The sequence below is a fragment of the Heptranchias perlo genome, chromosome 13 (assembly GCF_035084215.1).
Source record: "Heptranchias perlo isolate sHepPer1 chromosome 13, sHepPer1.hap1, whole genome shotgun sequence".
Classification (NCBI taxonomy): Eukaryota; Metazoa; Chordata; class Chondrichthyes; order Hexanchiformes; family Hexanchidae; genus Heptranchias; species Heptranchias perlo.
Window position 1 is genome coordinate 7,798,580 of NC_090337.1, and position 16,931 is coordinate 7,815,510.

Here is a 16,931-nt window from a genome sequence, read left to right on the forward strand (position 1 = left end):
AACCAAGATGACACTAGTGAAGTAATAGCATAGAAACTCTGACCTAGTAGTTGGCACAATATTGTTCCTTAATAGAATTTACTAAATCTAACAGGTGTGCAAAATTCTTGACAGTGCTCCAGTATTGAAATGATTCAAAACAGCCAAATCCAATTGCAGCTCAGACAAAATGGGACAAAAGATTTTTTTTTTCGTAGTGTCAGCTGTGGCTCAGTGGCAGCACTCTTACCTCTGATATCAGAAGGTTTTGGGTTCAAGTCCCACTCCAGAGACTTGAGCACAAGCTCTAGGCTAACATTCCAGTGCAGTACTAAGAGAGTGCTATACTGCCAGAGGTGCTGTCTTTCAGATATGACATTAATCCAAGGCCCCTTCAGTTCTCTCAAGTGGATGTAAAAGATTCCATGGCACTATTTAGAAGAAGAGCAGGGGAATGCTCCCCAATGTCCTGGCCAATATTTATCCCTCAACCACCTAAAAAACAGATTACCTGGTAATTACCACATTGCTGTTTGTGGGAGCTTGCTGTGCGCAAATTGATTGCCGCATTTCCTACATTACAACAGTGATTACACTTCAAAAGTACTTAATTGGCTGTAAAGTGCTTTGGGGCGTCCGAAGATCATGAAAGCCTTTCTTTCTTTATATAAAAGATTTTGAAATGTTATGCCTAGTGAGAATACTTTGATACCTTTTGCTTTGAAGAGAAAGATCGGACGCGCCAGCCAGCAGGTCATGACCCCAAGGGAGCATTTCCGAAATATGCCAACACTGAATGAACAAGGGGTGTTGGATGAGAAGCATCTCTACCAGATGGCCAATGGCATTGGAGCAGGTGGACATCAAGGTTGGTAGCAAAGCATTTTAAGTACCCATAATAAAGGCAGCACAGTAGGTTCAAACATTGTTCTTTAGGCTAATAGGGCCCAGCCAAGACAGAAATATTCCCTCTTGTTAATGGACATTCTGGAGTTTAAGTCATCCATCACTGGTGGCAGAACCTTTGGCTATCTCAATGTTACTCTCTGGAGTTCCCTCCCTAAACCTCTCCACCTCTCCACCTTTAAAAACCTCCTTAAGGCCCAACTCTTTGACCAAGTTTTCAATTACCCCTCCAAATTTCTCCCTCTCTGGTTCGGAATTCCTTACATCAGCGTTAAATCTATATCCTCAATTAATAAATAATTTAAAAAGCACTTGCTTTCCTTTAATTATTTTTTGGTTTAGAGTCCATTAATGATGCAGGCACTGTATTTAATACATATTGGACCAGACTTGCCTGTTCTACTATTGGATTGCCAGGGCGCGAAAAAATGCAAGAAAATTGGATTTGAAGGAACGCACATTACTCACAGAGCTCGTTGGATATTCTGTCCATTAATTTAAATGTATGAAAAATCAGACGTGCTCCCTTACTGGCATGCACTCCTCCTCACCCGATTTTCCTGTATTCCCTGTGCCGAGGCAATCCAATATTCCCAGGTGCAAAACCAAGAAACTCTATCCCCTTATGCTTTTGTACAATGTAATTATTATTAAATAAAAACATTGGGTCTGGGTGCCACAGTAGCTTAGCGCATCGTCGCTGGGTCAAAATCCTGGAACTCCCTACCTAACCGCACAGTGGGAGATCCTTCACCACACGGACTGCAGCGGTTCAAGAAGGCGGCTCACCACCACCTTCTCAAGGGCAATTAGGGATGGGCAATAAATGCTGGCTTTGCCAGTGATACCCAATTCCCATAAACAAATATTTTTTAAAAATTAACCTTTTACCTCTGGAAGCAAAGGTACTGCACATTGAAGGACGAAATGGGCACAGTATTCGTCCTGGGAAAGTAGAAAAACGAACACCAGCTCAATGTCCTTTCCATCATGTACTTTTTTTGTGATAGTGATGCATTTCCATGCAACTTAAAAAAAAAGGATGTATTTATATAGTGCGTTTAACAACCTCAGTACATCACAAAGCACTTCCCAGCTAATGAAGTACAGTCACTGTTATAGGGAAATATGGCAGCTAATTTGCACACAGCAAGGTCCCAGAAACAGCAATGAGATAATCTGTTTTAGTGATGTTGGTTGAAGAGTAAATATTAGTTAGAACAACTTTTTCAAAGAATGCCTTGGGATCTTTTATGTCCACCTAAAGCCTCAGTATCACAGCTGAAAGACAGCACAGTATCCCTCAATACAGCTTAGACTATGTATTTAACCATCTAGGGTGGGACTTGAACCCACAACCTTCTGACATCAGAGGCAAGAGTACTACCACTGAGCCATGCCCAACACTTTTGCAGCAAGCTTTCACGAAGCAAACAAGAGAAGTTTGCTAAACCCTTCGCGATGAGTGCTGAGGCATTAAGAGTTAGGAAAACCAATATACCGAGTTGTTTCCGATTATTAATTTGTCAAGTCCTTATTTTGTTCAGAGTTTCGACATGAAATGTTGATGAGGAATCAAATGATGGTAATGAACCCTCACACTCAGTTAATGGGGACTGGACACCAGAGGACGCAGGAGCTTGCACTCCACTTTGAACCACGGTCCCTAGACAGGTAATGGTCAAAATATGCACGTTTCACACTGTTCATAATACGAGCTGAATGTGAAAATAAGGATATGGGACTCAGTACACAATATGCTTAAACTCCACAACATGAGTGTCACACTGGCATTGCACACGAATTGTGCTTCATTTATATACCAACAACTTATACTAAAGTTATGCTAAACCTTTATAAATCACTGGTTAGGCCTCAGCTGGAGAATTGTGTCCAATTCTGGGCACCGCACTTTAGGAAGGATGTCAAGGTCTTGGAGAGGATGCAGAGGAGATTTACCAGATGGTACCAAGGATGAGGAACTTCAGTTATGTGGAGAGACTGGAGAAGCTAGGGTTGTTCTCCTTAGAGCAGAGAAGGTTAAGGGGAGATTTAATTGAGTTGTTTAATGTTATGAAGGGTCTTGATAGAGTAAATACGGAGAAACTGTGCCCACTGGCAGCAGGGTCGGTAACCAGAGGACACAGATTTAAGATAATTGGCAAAAGATCCAGAGGGGAGATGAGGAGAAATTTTTTTACGCAGCGAGTTGTTATGATCTGGAATGCACTGCCTGAAAGAGCGGTGGAAGCAGATTCAATAGTAACTTTCAAAAGGAAATTGGATGTATACTCGAAAAGGAAAGAATTGCTTGTCTATGGGGAAAGAGCAGGGGCGTAGGAATAGTTGGATAGCTCTTTCAGAGAGCTGCCACAGGCATAATGGGCTGAATGGCCTCCTTCTGTGCTGTATGATTCTATATAAATAGGACTACAGATTTGCTATCACCCGTTTTACACTATCGCACAAAGACACGATCTATCCCTACATGTGGCTGAACCTTGGTATTGATAAGCACCCAGTTGGCAGAAACTGTGGGCTCAATTTTAAAAGTGAAAAACGGGTGGGTTGGGGCGGGGGGCATTGAAAATTGCCACCAATACAGACCCGCCCCCAACCTGCCCATTTCCAGTTTTCACCGTGGCGGGTAACCAACCCACTCCCAGGAGGTGGGTTGGGCCTTAAAACCTTTCAAAGAGGCTTCGGGCCTTCATTTTTCTGGACTTCCCAATTTCAACCCCGGGGGGCCAGGATTCCCGGGTCTTCTGTTTTACACCTCGTGAAAGGAGGTGAGAAGGCCTGAGACCAACAGGTAGGTTCCCAGGCACATCTTATGGGCCTGGAGCAGCAGAAGTGCTTCCCCCGGGCCTAACAAGTTTACCTGCCCTGACCCCCACCCCCCCCACTCCCGATCGCGGACCCCCCAATTGCAGACCCCCCCAATCGCCGATCCCCGACCTGGATCCGGACCCCCCCTGATCACAGACCCCCGATCCCTGACCTGGATCCTCCCCCCCCCCACCTCTGATCCTCCCACCCTCGATCCCGATCCTCCAGCCCCCGACCCCTGATCCTCCCCCTTAACGACTGTGGTCCCACACGATGGCCCCCGATCCCTCCCCTCATGACTCATGCCAACCTATGCCCCCGTGCACACCCGCCCCTCCCTCCCCCCCTCCCCTGCCAATCCATACAAACAAAGACTTACCTGCGGACGCACCTGAACACGTGCTCTCCCTGGCTGCTCTCCCGTCCGACTGAGACCAGCCTGTCAATCAGGCCGGTCAGTCCATCGGGAAACTGAAAACGAAAAAAAGATGTCCTTACGTCAATGGGTTTCCCGTCCTCAATTTGACCCCCCACACCCCCCTCCCGGCTCGGTTTTAAAATTGAGCCCCGTGTCTCTGGCCTAAACCCATCACATTCTCTGGAATCAGCTCTGGAGAGAGGGGTGGGAGAAGAGGCCAAGTCCGTCCGACCTGTTGCCAAAACTGGATTGGGGCCGGAAGGAAGATTTGGTTTCACAGCTTCACTTCTGACCTATGCTTTGCTGCTGGTGAAAATTCATCAGTAGACTTAGTGACATTAAAACTAATCATAAGGCGCAGAAATAATTGGGGGAAAGTGGACTTCTGTTTTAAAAATCAGTCTTTTGGAGTCCAGAGTTAATTTTAGAAATTTCCAGACATACCCCTTTAAAAACTGTAGGGGGGTTGGCTGGGTGGGGGTCATTTTAACCTAACCCGCCCGGCGGGAGGCGGACACGATCGGATTATACCGTCCATTTTACACCATGCCTGATTTTACTTGCAGGGTTTAAAACAGGCAGCCGATCCAATCCCGTCAGTTTTCCGATGGCCGGGATAGTTTGAAATTTACCCCCTTGGACTATCTGTCCACCGCATCTGGCTACTGAGGGGCAAGAACTCAATTAGCAGATGAGGTCTAGAGGATTATCTATCCCCACACAAGGGAAGGTAAAATATTAGTCCCCGGTACCTATCACCTGTGGGGGTTTTTTTTCCCACCAGAATTTGTTCCAGCTGATTAGGACAGATTTAACTGGTACTTTCACCATCTTCCTCCTGCAGGAATATCCTACCTTCTACTGAAATCCTTAGTTCACCCGAAGCACGCCAAATGCACCTGGGCTCCCAACTTGGTGCATCTGCCCAGACAAGTATATTACCCAACCATACCTACCCAGGGCCAGGTAAAGACACGTATCCATTCAAAGCTTAACTGTGTGGGCGATAGCTCAATGTTTGCCTTCATTTCTATCTGCTGCAAGAAAGATGAGTTCATTTTAACAGTGGAACGAAGAGTGGCAGGAAAATAGGGACTGAATATTGACCTGCGACAAATATTTGCCTAATAAAAATGACGAGTGTTTTGTTATTTAACTGGGGACACGCCCCATCATCTCTGTGACAGCGCTCATTCACACTTTGATGTGTTGTATTGCGAAAGTAGGTTTTTAAGCCAATGGGATAAAAAGAACATAAATGGATTGTAACCACAAATTCCATTGAATTCTGTCATCTCTGGGTTCAAATGAATTTGATAGATCTTTAGAGCTTTGATGTGGTCCCAACCATTTGATTACAAATGGGGCATCTGTTATTCTATCTGAATAAACAGCTGAAATTCTTAATTAGTTTACAGTATATAGCTCACACCTGTGTATCCATTATCCTATATATAAACCATCCGGATTCCTTGGTTATACTCCAGCCTGTCGCTCGCTGCCGAGAATCGACTACATGGTGAAAGCTTTAAAAGTTATAGGTCAGGAAGCATTTCTTCACACAAAGGGTAGTGGAAATCTGGAACTTCTGCCCCCCAAAAAAGCTGTTAAGGCTGAGGGGTCAATTAAAATTTTCAAAACTGAGTTTGATAGGTTTTTGTTAGGTAAGGGTATTAAAGGATATGGAACCAAGGTGGGAAAATGGAGTTAAGATACAGATCAGCCATTATCTAATTGAATGGCAGAACAAGCTCGAGGGGCTGAATGGCCTACTTCTTTTCCTATGAAAGTGATTTGCAGATAAAATGATTGATTGTGCTGGATTTTTTTCGGTAAGAATTTAATTGGCTTTTTAATTTTTTATAATTCATGTGATGACAACAGTCTGTCAGAGGTTCTCAAGTCTGTTATTGAACAGGCCAGTGAATCAGTTATTAGCTCTGCTATTGCAATTGTCAGTCATTTCTATAGCTGTGAATGTTTCTATGGTAACCAACCTGTCAGAGCTTGGTAATCCTGTATGAATTTACTTTGAAGGTTATAGTGTTCTGCCGCCAGAAGCAATCGACTTGATGTTCAGACGCCAAGAATTGATTCACAAACAGAACCTGGCTAGGTGAGCAGAGGCTCGTGACGTAAGTGATGCAATGGCTGGTTGACCCTTTGAGTGCTAGGCTTTCTCTGCAACTAGTCGAGTCCAAATGCATTATTTATGGTGTCATGTCTACAAGAAAAGTGCTGTTGCCATAAACATAGGCAACCTTAAGAGCTTTTATCTGATGCTAGATTGTTTTGGTTTTTTAAGGTACTATGATGTCAAACTTCATTGGACTGTATTATTCTAGGCCAACACTCCAGTGCTGTAGTGTTTGGGATGTCATCCTTTGAATAAGACATTTAATCGAGGCTCATTCTGCCTGCTGCAGTGGTTCCAGTGGAAGTTTAATGATGCCATGGCATTTTTTGAAGAAGACCAGTGTGTTCTCCCAGTGTCCTGGCCAACATTCATCCCTCAGCCAATAGATCATTTATGTCATGGCTGTTTGTGGGACCTTGCTAACATTGATTTGGCTGCTCTGTTTGCCTACCTAATCACACTTCTAAATGCAATTCATAGTGACATCAAAGGTGCTTCATAAAAGCAAATATTTATCTTTCAGGTTTAAAAAATTAAGTCCAGAAAGTATTCTTCTCTTCAATGAGGAATAGTTCATACAAGTATTTGTGCCATCCTTTACCAAAAAAATAACAAGACTACCTCTCTTTTAAGATATTTTTCTTGGGCCATCCCATTACACGCAATGCCCCCTAGTGACAGGCTTTTCCCAGGCTTCTGCCAATACTTTGGAAACTAGCCACATGGCATTTTGCAAGGCTAAGCATGGGGTAGGGGAACTAACTTTACAATGGCATGGTGAGATTGATAACTTGGAGTATGAAGCTTCATGCTAAGAAGCAATAGGGATGAAATTGGTCTTTGGCAAAAGTGAATTTGGCAGTCCGTTTTATATTGCTCTTGATTTCCTTTTCCAATGTGGAAAGGAAAGTTGGGTGCAGGGTAAAACAGGCGGCTGATTTGCTTTCACCCGTTTTGCACTACGGCCGAAGACTAATTTTACCCTTAATAAAAAAAGGAGGGGGGGGGTAACATTGTTGGTTAAAGAATCAATTACAGTTGTGAGAAGGGATGATATGCTAAATGGATCATCAATTGAGGTCATATGGGTTGAGCTAAGAAATAAAAAAGGGGCAGTGACACTACTAGGAGTGTACTATAGACCCCCGAATAGCAAAAAGGGAGATGAAGAACAAATATGTGGGCAAATTTCTGAGTGCAAAAATAAGAGGGCAATCATAGTAGGGGACTTCAACTAGCCTAATATAAACTGGGATTCAAACAGTGTGAGGGGCACAGAGGGTGCAAAATTCTTGATCGGTATCCAGGAGAACTTTTTTAGCCACTATGTGACAAGCCCAACAAGATGGGATGCAATTCTAGATTTAGACCTGGGAAATGAAGATGGGCAAGTGGGTGAAGTGACACTGGGTGACCATATTGGGGAGAGTGACCATAATTCAGTTAGTTGTAGCATTATTACGGAAACAGACAGAGTTAAATCAGGAGTAAACATTTTAAATTGGGGGAAGGCAAAATTTACAGAACTAAGAGGTGATTTGGCAGAAGTGGACTGGACACAACTACTTGAGGAGAAATCAGTGGCAAGCCAGTGGGAGGCACTAAAAAGTGAAATTCTACGGGTACAATGCAGGCACGTCCCCTCAAAGAAAAAGGGTGGCACTGCAAAATTTAGAGCCGCCTGGTTGTCTAGAAGTATACGGGGCAAGATAAAGAAGAAAAAAAAAGCTTATGACTGTCACAGAAAACTAAATACTGCAGAAAGCCTGGAGGAGTATAGAAAGTACAGGGATGACGTAAAAAAGGAAATAAGGAAAGCAAAGAGAGGGCATTAAAAAATATTAGCTAGTAAGATTAAAGAAAACCCAAAGATGTTTTATCAGTACATTAAGAACAAGAGGATAGCTAAGGAAAAGGTGGGACCTATCACGGATGATAAGGGTAACCTGTGTGTAGAAGCAGAGGTTGTGCGTAGGGACTTAAATTAATATTTTGTCTCCGTATTCACAAAGGAAAGGGATGATCTGGACATAGTAGTTAAAGAGGAGAGGTGTGAAATATTGGATAAGGTAAACATAACGAGAGAGGAAGTACTAGAGGGACTGGAATCCTTGAAAGTTGATAAGTCACCAGGGCCGGATGGATTGTTTCCTAGGCTATTGAAGGAAGCCAGGGAGGAAATAGCAGATGCTCTGAGGATCATTTTCCAATCCTCACTAGATACAGGAGAGGTACCAGAGGACTGGAAGACTGCAAACGTAGTACCATTGTTTAAAAAGGGTAGGAGGGAAAGGCCGAACAATTATTGGCCAGTCAGTCTTACCTCGGTGGTGGGCAAACTATTAGAATCAATACTGAGGGATAGGATAAACTGTCACTTGGAAAGGCATGGTTTAATCAGGGATAGTCAGCATGGATTTGTTCAGGGAAAGTCATGCCGTACAAATCTGATTAAATTCTTTGAGGAAGTGACAAAGAGCATTGCTGAGGGTAGTGCAGTGGATGTTGTCTACATGGATTTTAGTGAGGCATTTGACAAGATCCCACATGGCAGACTGGTCAGAAAGGTAAAAGCCCGTGGGATACAGGGAAATGTGGTGAATTGGATCCAAAATTGGCTCAGTAACAGGAAACAAAGGGTAAAAGTCAGTGGATGTCTTTGCGAATGGAAATCCTTTTCCAGTGGTGTGCCACAGGGCTCAGTGTTGGGTCCCTTGCTGTTTGTGGTATATATTAATGATTTGGACTTGAATGTAGGGGGCATGATAAGTAAATTTTCAGACGACACAAAAATTGGCCGTGTAGTTGATAATGAAGAGGATAGCTGTAGACTCCAAGAAGATATCAATGGGTTGGTGGAGTGGGAGGAAATGTGGCAAATGGAGTTCAACCCGGAGAAGTGTGAGGCAATGCAATTAGTGAGGGCAAACAGTAAAAGGGAATATTCAGTAAACTGGACTATATTGAGAGGGGTAGAGGAAGTGAGAGACCTTGGAGTGTATGTGCACAGGTCCCTGAAGGTGACAGTACAGGTAGATAAGGTTGTGAAGAAGGCATACGGAATGCTCTCCGTTATTAGCCGAGGTATAGAATACAAAAGCAGGGATGTAATGATGGAACTGTATAAAATGCTGATAAGGCCACAGCTGGAGTATTGTACGCAGTTCTGGTCACCACATTACAGGAAGGACGTAATTGCTCTGGAGAGAGTGCAGAGAAGATTTACAAGAATGTTGCCAGGGCTTGAAAATTGCAGCTATGAGGAGAGATTGGATAGGCTGGGGTTGTTTACCTTGGAGCAGAGGAGGCTGAGGGGAGACTTGATTGAGGTGTACAAAGTTATGAAGGGCCTAGATAGAGTAGACAGGAAGTACCTGTTTCCCCTAGTGGAGAGTTCAAGAACTACAGGACATGGATTTAAGCTGATTGGCGGAAGGATTAGAGGGGACATGTGGAAAAAATTTTTTACCCAGAGGGTGGTGGGTGTATGGAATTCGCTGCCTGAATTGGTGGTAGAGGTAAGGACCCTCAACTCTTTTAAAAAGTACCTGGACCTGCACCTAAAGTGCTGTAAGCTGCAGGGCTACGGACCAGGTGCTGGAAGGTGGGATTAGAATGGGCACCTGGTTGTTCTTCGAGCCGGCGCGGACACGATGGGCCGAATGGCCCCCTTCTGTGCTGTATCTTTTCTATGGTTCTATGGCTCTACCCAAATGCCCCTTCCCTCCTGCCATAGCACTTTGGTGCTTCAGTTAAAACACTCCAGCATCCCATTATAATTTTAATTAAGGTAATTTGACAAATATTTGACATTTGGTGGTATAGTTTCTACTTGTTCCCGGTCTTAAAACTGGCATTGCAGACCAGGCACCCATTGATGTCTATAATGGGTGACTGATCCATGATGCCCATTTTATGCCCAGGCTGCAAGTTGAAAATCTACCCCTTGGAGTCATTCTTGTGTTGATGCAACTCTGCCCCTTTCCTTTATCCTGTGTAGAGGAAAACAAAAGTAAGGTTTGTCAAAAGATTTGTACTTGTGGATACTTTTTGTAATCTTTGTTATGAGCCAGCGAGATCCTTTCAAACCTAAAGTGATTGAATTCAATTCTAGGATGGAAATGAATGCCCTACTCCATCAAAAGGAGCTGGAGAACGCTCATCATAAAGGACAATTGGGAATGGGAACACCTTTCCTTTATCCTGGCATTTCAACAGATGCCATTACATTTCACAACAGATACAGGTTACCCAAAGGCCAGCGTCCCAGTGAAGCATTCCTCCATCGAAACACACTGGATGACATTAATGTTGGTAATGGCCCGTTGACGACATCCAATCCATACCCTCCAATTAGCACACTGCATAGAGATAGGAGTCGGAGAGGCACGAGAAGAGCAGCCAATCAGAAGAGTGCAGAAGGTAACTTGAATGGTTCCGAAGGCCAATCGGAAGGCAAGCAGCCAGATTGTATTCCTGTGACAGCAGAGGAGGAGAAGGAGACTGGATGCGAATATGGGCCAAAGGCAGACACATTGGCCAAACCTAACCAAAACAAAATGGACACAGGCTTGTCTTTGTCTCCTTTATTAAGTAGCAGCCATAAAGAGTGTGAGCAAAGACTGAGGAAGCATAGCGGTAGCAATGACAATTCCTCAGAGGCAGCCAATGGTAACACTTCTTATGCTGGAACTGAGAAGGATACGTCCAGTAGCTGTGCGGCTTTTGATGATAAGTGCACGTTCCCTTCAACACTGCCTCTACCAACAATACCTTACGGGTTTCAGGTACCTGGAAGTGCACTGATGGTATCAGGTAGGTGATTATTTTCCAATACGATGCAAGTCTTTCGATTGTTCCAATTACATTTCTCTAACCTTCAGTCCCACGATTCTCACATTTGGTGGTGGTATGCACTGTGGATTTTTTAACCCAACGCAACTAGGGTGAGACAATCATTCAGATGTGAATGCTATGTGGTACAATATGGTGAGTTAATTGTCAGAGAGCATTGAGAGTAGGCAACATCGTTCCTCATTGGGATAGAAGGAAAATTTTGGAAGTGTGTTTCCTATGAGGAGCTCTTGAGTTCCTTGCAGTGGTTGGTGACATAAGCATCAGAGGGTTTGGGCCATGGACATCTCTTTCAATTTTGTCAGAAGGTCATGGATTCAAGACCCACTCCATGAGGTGAGCATGGCTGACACTTCAGTGCGGTTCCGAGGGAGTGCTGCACTGCCATGAGGTGCCATATTTAAGCAGAGACCCTGCCTGCTCAGGTCGCAGGGAGCTCTCCTAGTGTCCTGGCCAACTTTCCTCCTTCTACAAACTGCCAATAAAACAGATTAATTGGACATTCAAAATGAGCCAGAAATTGCTCCTGAAATAATGGAGGAGCTCAGCACCGCTCTCTGTTTTTAGTGGCGAATCGAAGGAGCAAGTTCCCATGTTTGCACATGTGCACTAAAATGCGGAAATCACGAACTTGCTCCTATTGGTCCGCCAGAGATTTGACAGCTTCAAATTGAAGGGCCATCGCAGACTGCAATCAGAGAAATCATTGAAAAATCGCCAACTTGCTCATCTGCCCAGCTGGAAAGTAAGTAATTACACCACCCAACAGGTACGCTTGAAAATATCGGGTCTAAACTAAGTTTTAAAAGTGCAGTTAGTCGTAATGACTGCCAATCAAATAAAAATTAAATTTTAAAAACGTGGAGTCTCATATTACTCCTTATTTTAATAGTTTTTGGTCATTAAAAAAATTTTTAGAATAAAAGAATTATTTTTTTTTAGTTTTCTCTCTGCCTTTTTTTAATTTAATTCAATTATTTCTTTGGCTTTTTATTTTTAAAAAATCATTTTTTTATTTGCAATGACATCCAGAATACTAACTTTAAATGAATGAAGTCTGCTCGCCTGCTTGAGCAATGCAGCCTGAATCTGTGGGCGGGACTTCTCTTCCTGACAGATTTTGTGGGCGTGTCTTCTATTCTCACAGACTGTTCCATGCGCGTCAACTCACGCTGCTCAGAGGCTGGGTCGATAGCGCACAATTTTTTTAAATTTCAAAATTAAGCAATTCGACGCCGCAGAGCCCGCGGTAAATATTTTCATTCATTTAATTCAATGGAGCTGCGGTGAGCGTCACCTCACCGTTCTCCGCAATTTCTGGCCCATATTGGGGTGAAATCACGCTAGAAGCGTGGGGACACATTTGTGCTAAATTCCTCAGTTAACTGATTTAACAATGCTGTTAACTCACTTAAAATAAACAAGCTAAATGCCATTGTTAACTAGGAAAGGGATTTTAACACGATTTCACGCCATATGCACATTGTGAGTGTCTGTACGTGAGACTGGGCGAGGCTTTTGGATTGGTTAATTACTGACTCCTTTCATTCCTTCCCCTCCCTCCAATCTCCACAGAAATAACCTGACTTGAGTTTTCATGTTTTGTGCAGCAGGATCAAATGCCGTGTTCTTACCCGAAGAGGACTTATCCCTTGAAGACATCCGGAAGTGGACCGTGGACGATGTTTATAACTTCATTGGACTTCTGCGAGGATGCTCAGATTATGCTCAAGTAAACATCTTCATCTTTAATTCTATTATGGCTGATGTTGGTGTTAATTAAACCTAATTTCCATTAACAAGTGACACCTTCATTCTTCATTCTGTATCTTCCATACACTGTAGGACATGCCTTGTAAAGCTTGGGGAAAACCACTTGCTAAACATGCACAGAAAAGATCATTATGTCCTACTATATAAAGCCCCAGGACCAGTTTCAGTTCATTTCCCACCAGCTAAAGGAACTTTTCACATCAGATTTTTTATCACCAAAAGCCTCTATAGGTTAAACAGATATCAGAGTCAAATGCTTCATTAATTTTTAATTTCATATCATTAAATTCTTGTTATAACAGTTTCCCTGTCATAAAGGTAGAAAATTCTGGAAACGTTCAGCAGATCAGTCAGCATCTGTGAAGAGAGAAGACAAATTAACATTTCTGGTGTAGACCTTGTATCAGAACTGAAAAAATTACAGCCATGCCTCAGTGGTGGCATTCTTGTCTCTGAATCAGAAAGTCATGGGTTCAAGTCCCACTCCAGGACTTGAGCACATCATCTCAGCTGACATTTCAGGACAGCACTGAGGGAGAACTGCACTGTTGGAGGTGCCACCTTTCAGATGAGACATTAAACTAAGGTCCTGCCTGCCCCTTCAGGTGGATGTAAAAGATCTCCTGGCACTATTTGAAGAAGAGCAAGGGAGTTTTCCCTGGTTTCCTGGCCAATATTTATCCCTCAAGCAACATCACTAAAAACAGATTATCTGGTCACTATCAAATTGCTGTTTGTGGGACCTCGCTGTGCACAATTTGACTACATTACAACAGTGACTACACTTCAAAAGTACTTAATTGGTTTTTAAGGACTTTAGCATTCCCTGAGGTCATGAAAGGCACTATATAAATGCAAGTCTTTCTCTCTTTCTTCTTTGTTTTAATGTAACAAAAATGACCCAAGATGCTTCACAGGAGTGTCATCAGACAAAATTTGTCACTGAGCCACATAGAGAGATATTAGGACATTAACGTTGCTTACTAGGACTTGGGTAGGACTACTTAAAGGGGAAAAAAACTATCCATGTAATTAAAAGTCTGTCTAAAGGAAGAAAGAACTTGTATTTATCTAGCATCTTTCATGCCCTCAGGATGACCCAAGGTGCTTGACCAGCTAATGAAATACTTTTGAAGTATAGTCCCTGTTGAATAGAGGCAAATGTAGCAGCTAATTTGCACCTATCAAGGTCCCACAAATAACAAATGAGATATATGCCCAGTTAATCTGTTTTTGGTGTTGTTGGTTGAGAGATGAATATTGGCCAGGATACCGGAAGGTGTCGTTACTTTATAGTCTCAGCTAACATTTGAATTTCCCATTTTTCAAATTCCTAGACCTTCAAAGATCATGCCATTGATGGGGAGACTCTCCCTCTCCTCACAGAAGGACATCTTCTGGACACGATGGGTCTGAAGCTGGGACCAGCACTGAAAATCCGATCTCAGGTACATTCCACACTGTCACACAGTATCAACTCTAACTTTTGCTACTCATCACCAGCTCTTTGACAACTTGCATGAACAAAAGATTCTAGTCGCAGGTTACATAACTGGCTTATCATATAACTAATGGATTTTCTGCACTACACCGATCTAGCAAATAAACTTTTTTTTGGTATGAGAAATTTTAAATAATCTGTTATTATTCCCCTCCACCCTTGGTAAAAGATAATTGCTTTATCACTCCTCACAGCCTGGCTGAAAGGTGGGGGGTTGTATGTGAAACATTTTGGGATGTTTCTGAAAGACATGAAAAGATACTCCCAGGCACCTGCCAGTACAATTGTTACCAACTAGAAAGTGCATGAAAGTGGCCATAAATTTGGCTCAGTTGGTAGCATTCTTTCCCACTCCAGAGACTTGAGCACATAATGCTTCAGTGCAGTAGTGAGGGAGTGCTGCATTGTCGGAGATGCTATCTTTCAGATGAGACATTAAATCGAGGCCCCGTCTGCCCTCTCAGATGGACATAAAAGATCCTACAGCAGTCTTCGAAGAGCAAGGGCGTTCTCCATAGTGTCCCTGTCAATATTTATGCCTCAACCAACACCTAAAACAGAACTTGTGGGAACTTGCTGTGTGCAAATTGGCTGCCACATTTCCTACATTACAACAGTGACTATACTTTGAAAGTACTTCATTGGCTGTAAAGTGTTTTGGGATATCCTGAGGCTGTGAAAGGCGCTATATAAATGCATGTTCTTTCTTTCTTTGAGTCAGAGGGATGAGATTTCAAGCCCCACATCCACATATAATCCAGGCTGACTCTGCAATATGGTACTCGGTACTCGAGGAGTGCTGCATTGTTGGAGGTGATGTCCTTTGGATGAGACATTAAAGTGAGGACCCATTACTGCCTATTCTTGTAGCTCAGGTAGACTAAAGATTCCATGGCACTATTTGAAGAACAGCGCACCTGGTTCCCTGGCCAACATACCTCCCTCAAACATTACCATCAAAAACAGATTAACTGATTATTCTTAATGCTGTTTGTGGTATCTTGCTGTGCACAAAATGGCTGCCATGTTCACCTACATAAGGACATTTTCACTCATTCATCTGACGAAGGGGATAATCTCCGAAAGCTTGTGATTTTAAAATAAATTTGTTGGACTATAACCTGGTGTTGTAAGATTCCTTACATTTGTCCACCCCAGTCCATCACCGGCATCTCCACATCACACCTACATAAGAGCAGCCATCACACTGCAAAGTACTTCATTGTATCTGACCCACTTTGGTATATTCCTGGGAGGCATGATGCGATGATTTCGCCTTGCTACTGCTCTGTTTACAGGCATAAACCGGGCAAATGACATACGAAAATTGGCCACAATCTTTTTTAAAGTGATTCTGGTTGTCAGCAAATCGTTTAATTGTAAAATTCTACATAATAATGAATAGACTAATATTTTTATTAATTCTCATTCCAGGTGTCTCGACGCATCGGGGGCGCATTGTATATGATGAACTTGCCTCTCTCTGCGCCCCTGCAGATTGCATTAGGTGAACCCGTCAATCAGGCTTCAGATGCAACTTCTCCGGTGACCTCTGCCGGAGGTGTTGACCTGCTGGGAAGTCTGTGCTCGCAAGACCAGGAGAACTTCAAGGTTACAGAACAGGGTACAACGGAAAAAACAGACAAAGCACCTGACAGACAGTGTCATTTACAGAATGTCTGAAGGGGTTTAGATCGAACTGTTGAGCTGGATTCAATGTGTCTTCTTCTGAGCTTTATGAAATCTCTTATAAAATACTTGAGTCCGAAATCTTAGCGACATTTATCTTAAATTGTAAATAAGTTGCCTATATCTGTGATTCCGTTAATAACAAATTTGGTTGCCCGGAAGCTTATCATTTCCTTGATTCAAAAAGTTTTCACCTGGATATAAAAATTGCTCTAAATTAACAGCCAAATGTATAACAGCGAGTTATCATTGCAGCTGTGGGATTTGCACAACAGATAGAGAAACTAACAATGTTGCTTCTCAACAACAATTCTTTCCTTCTCTTTCACTTTTTCACTCTATCTCTCCCTTCCTGTTTCTCTATTTGTAGTCTGCTCTCTTTCACTCTCTTTTTCACTATTTCTCTCCCCATTCTCTCTCCCTCTCTCTTTTCACTCTCTTGCTCATTCTCTCCCTCTTTTTCTCACTCCCTCTTTCTCTCATGTTTTCTAGCTCTCTCCTTTCACTCCCTGCGTCTCTCTTTTACCCTCACTCTTTCTCTTTTCAATCTGTCTCGCTTTTTTTTCTGATTCGCTCCCCCTCCCACTTTTCCTTCCTCTTTCCCTTTCTCTCCCTCTTTTCCTTTCTCTTTCTCTCTCTTTCTCCTCTTGTTCCCTCTCACTCTTTCATTCTCATTTCATCTTTTTCTCTCTTTCACTCTCTTTCCCTCCCTCTTTGTCCCCCTCTCTCTTTCTCTCTCCCCCACCCCCCCCCCCCAATGCCATTCTTTAGGTGTGAAATAAGAGCAGCACAGAATGCCATTCATCATATTGTAATTTCCCCCTTCTCCCACTATGAGAAATCAC

General features: G+C 43.0%; 1 protein-coding gene across 1 annotated transcript; it reads left to right on the forward strand.

The window, feature by feature from the left end:
• The first annotated feature begins 735 nt into the window (after positions 1–735).
• On the forward strand, positions 736–16,080 carry samd7 (sterile alpha motif domain containing 7). Its single transcript, XM_067995726.1, has 8 exons — positions 736–847; positions 2,433–2,559; positions 4,977–5,098; positions 6,170–6,248; positions 10,384–11,084; positions 12,734–12,855; positions 14,234–14,344; positions 15,832–16,080. Exons 1-8 carry the CDS (start codon positions 736–738, stop codon positions 16,078–16,080), a joined length of 1,623 nt encoding a protein of 540 aa, XP_067851827.1.
• The last annotated feature ends 851 nt before the right edge of the window (positions 16,081–16,931 follow it).